This window comes from Pygoscelis adeliae, unplaced genomic scaffold (genome assembly GCF_000699105.1).
Source record: "Pygoscelis adeliae isolate BGI_AS28 unplaced genomic scaffold, ASM69910v1 Scaffold467, whole genome shotgun sequence".
Classification (NCBI taxonomy): domain Eukaryota; kingdom Metazoa; phylum Chordata; class Aves; order Sphenisciformes; family Spheniscidae; genus Pygoscelis; species Pygoscelis adeliae.
The window spans coordinates 246,005-248,355 of record NW_008825253.1 but is presented as its reverse complement, the minus strand read 5'-3'; the positions used below and the strand labels follow the sequence as shown (position 1 = coordinate 248,355).

Here is a 2,351-nt window from a genome sequence, read left to right as displayed (position 1 = left end):
TGGAGCGCGGCCCACCCGGGCCCCCCCCCGCCCCCTGCCTGTGCACGTGGTTGCACCCCGTCGGCAGCCTGAGATACCTGGGGCACATCCAAGGTGAAGGCTGGGTTTGAAATCACTAAAGAGGGCAGCCAGAGCGTTTCGGCAGGACCCGGGTGGGTGAGGTGATGGCGGAGTCTGGGGGCTGCGGTTCCCGACGGACGTGTTTGGGATGCGGGCAGAGGCGGGGGGGTGCAGTAACGCGAAGGATGCTCTGGCAGAGGCACCGGGGGGTGGTGGGAGGCTGTGGCTGGCTTGAGAGGGGGAAGGGAAAAGCCTGTATCCTTCCTATCATCCCAACGGCAATTAAAAAAGGAAAATCCCATCCCTTAGGGGATGAGGAGGCTGCTCTGGGGGCCTGTGAGCCGGGAGCAGCATCTCTGCTGCGGGGGGCACAGACTTGGGTTCTGATGCCGTCGCTTTGCAGGTGAACGGCATAAACGTGGAAGGCCTGCGGCACTCAGAGGTGGTGTCCCACATTAAGTCCAGGGAGAACGAAGCCAGGCTCCTGGTGGTGGACCCCGAAACAGATGATTACTTCAAGAAGCTGGGGGTGACCCCCACGGAGGAGCACACCAAAGGTGAGACCTCACTTTCCCTGGGCGACCCTGTGCCGTTCCCGTGACTCACCGTGTCATGGGTGGGATTTCAGAAGTGAGGGAGAGTCATGTTTCCCTTCTGTCTCATCCCTCGGTAGTTTCCTGAGCACCACCCAGCTATTTATAAATAGTGAGAATACTTCCTAATCTAGCCAAAACCCGATTTGTTATTTTTACACGGTGAATAATTAACTTAGGAACTTGCTGTCATAAAGTGGCTGAGGCAAAGCGTGGTGGGATTCGAGGGGAGCTGGGTGCTCGGTGAGCGATGAGCTCGCGGAGGGATGCTCAGGTGGGACCGGTCCGTCTGGTTGGGGCTGGGAAGCTTCTCTGACGGCCGTTCCTCGGGCCCCTCCATTTTCGGCTGCAGCACCTGCACCCTTGGGAGTTGGGTGTCTGGCGTGGGAGCGGGTGGACCCGCAGGGTCTGGGGGAGCAGAGCGGTCTGCCTGGGGTGCTGAGCTGAGGTCTCAGGAGGGAGAGTGCAATAAATCCCCCGTTGCTCTCTGCTCCCGCAAAGGAGCCTGAGGGTGCATCGAGAAATACCGGAGCAAACGCCGTGTGCGCGCAGGGGGAAGGGTTTTCACGCTACGGCGATCACAGGGGTGGCTGTTGCAGGAAATGTTTTCCTTGCTGTTGAAACCTGGCAGAGAAAGCTGCCTGTCCACCCTCCAACCTGTTGTGCTGCAGCTCCTGGATGGGGAGGGAGCGGGGCGCTCCCCAGCCCGTCCTGCCCCCCCCGGCTGAACGGGGAGCTCTGTTTCCCAATACAGCCGTTCCTTATCTGGTCTGCACTCCTGCTCCCTCGGGTGCTCAATGGGGAGATTTGTCCAAAGAAATGGGTCAAACAATGCAGAGAAGCGCACGGGGCGAAAGCGGTGTCAGATGCTCCGCATCGGTTCGAGGAGGAGCTGGGGCGAGAGGTGGCTGCTGGCACGAGCGATAAAGGAGCCCTTGTTCCCCGGGGTGGGGACGTAGCCAGGGCCACGGACGCGCTGGGGGGGGTGCGGGTGGGTGCTCGAGCCCCTGCCTTGGCTCTGCAGCTCTCGCTGCTGTCTCGACGCCTTCGTCGGAGATCAAGAATTGGGTCTGCCTGGCCGGTGGCAGAACATGTGTTGATGACAAAGTGCTGTGGTAAATTCTGTTGTTTGCAGGATAAGAGGAAATAATAATTGCGCTCTTTAATCAAACTGCTTTGACCTCAAGCTGACAATTTCGAAGTCTTACAGCTGATCCTAAGCACCTCAACGTTTTAGCCAATGAGTGTGTTTTAAGAGCTGTGCACCTTTCAGGATAAAGGAAATACGAAAATATTTTCAGACGTGCCAAATTTCAAAATTACTTTTTCTTTTTAAGTCCAGTTCCACTTTAATATTGCTTGTGATTTGAAGCTTGCTTCTCATTTAAATAACATTATCTTTTAGCTTCTCATGATACCGGAGACTTCAGCATCATTTCTGCTATGAGCTGACTTTCTTCTGATGCTGAGAGCTTATCACACTGTAAACACGAGTCCGACATTCAGTATGATAAAATACTCAAGGATCCCAACACAATAACCAAGGCTTTTGCACCAGCACGCTCTCAAAATTATGATTTGAGTTTATTTTTTTACACGCAAAGGTGCCCTGATTTGCAGTAGGAGTCCCTGCAGCTCGCGCTGATGCAGCCCCCAGATCAGCCCTTCGGAAAGCCCAGCCGTGTCCGTCCGTGGGGC

The 2,351-nt window shown here is 55.8% G+C and overlaps 1 protein-coding gene across 1 annotated transcript in view; it reads left to right on the top strand.

Moving 5' to 3' along the window:
• SLC9A3R2 (solute carrier family 9, subfamily A (NHE3, cation proton antiporter 3), member 3 regulator 2) overlaps positions 1-2,351 on the top strand; it is a 39,225-nt gene that overhangs the window by 29,064 nt on the left and 7,810 nt on the right. The window contains exons 4-5 of the mRNA XM_009329400.1: positions 464-646; positions 2,328-2,336. Of these exons, the coding sequence (XP_009327675.1) occupies positions 464-646; positions 2,328-2,336 (192 nt within the window). The remainder of the gene's footprint in view (positions 1-463; positions 647-2,327; positions 2,337-2,351) is intronic.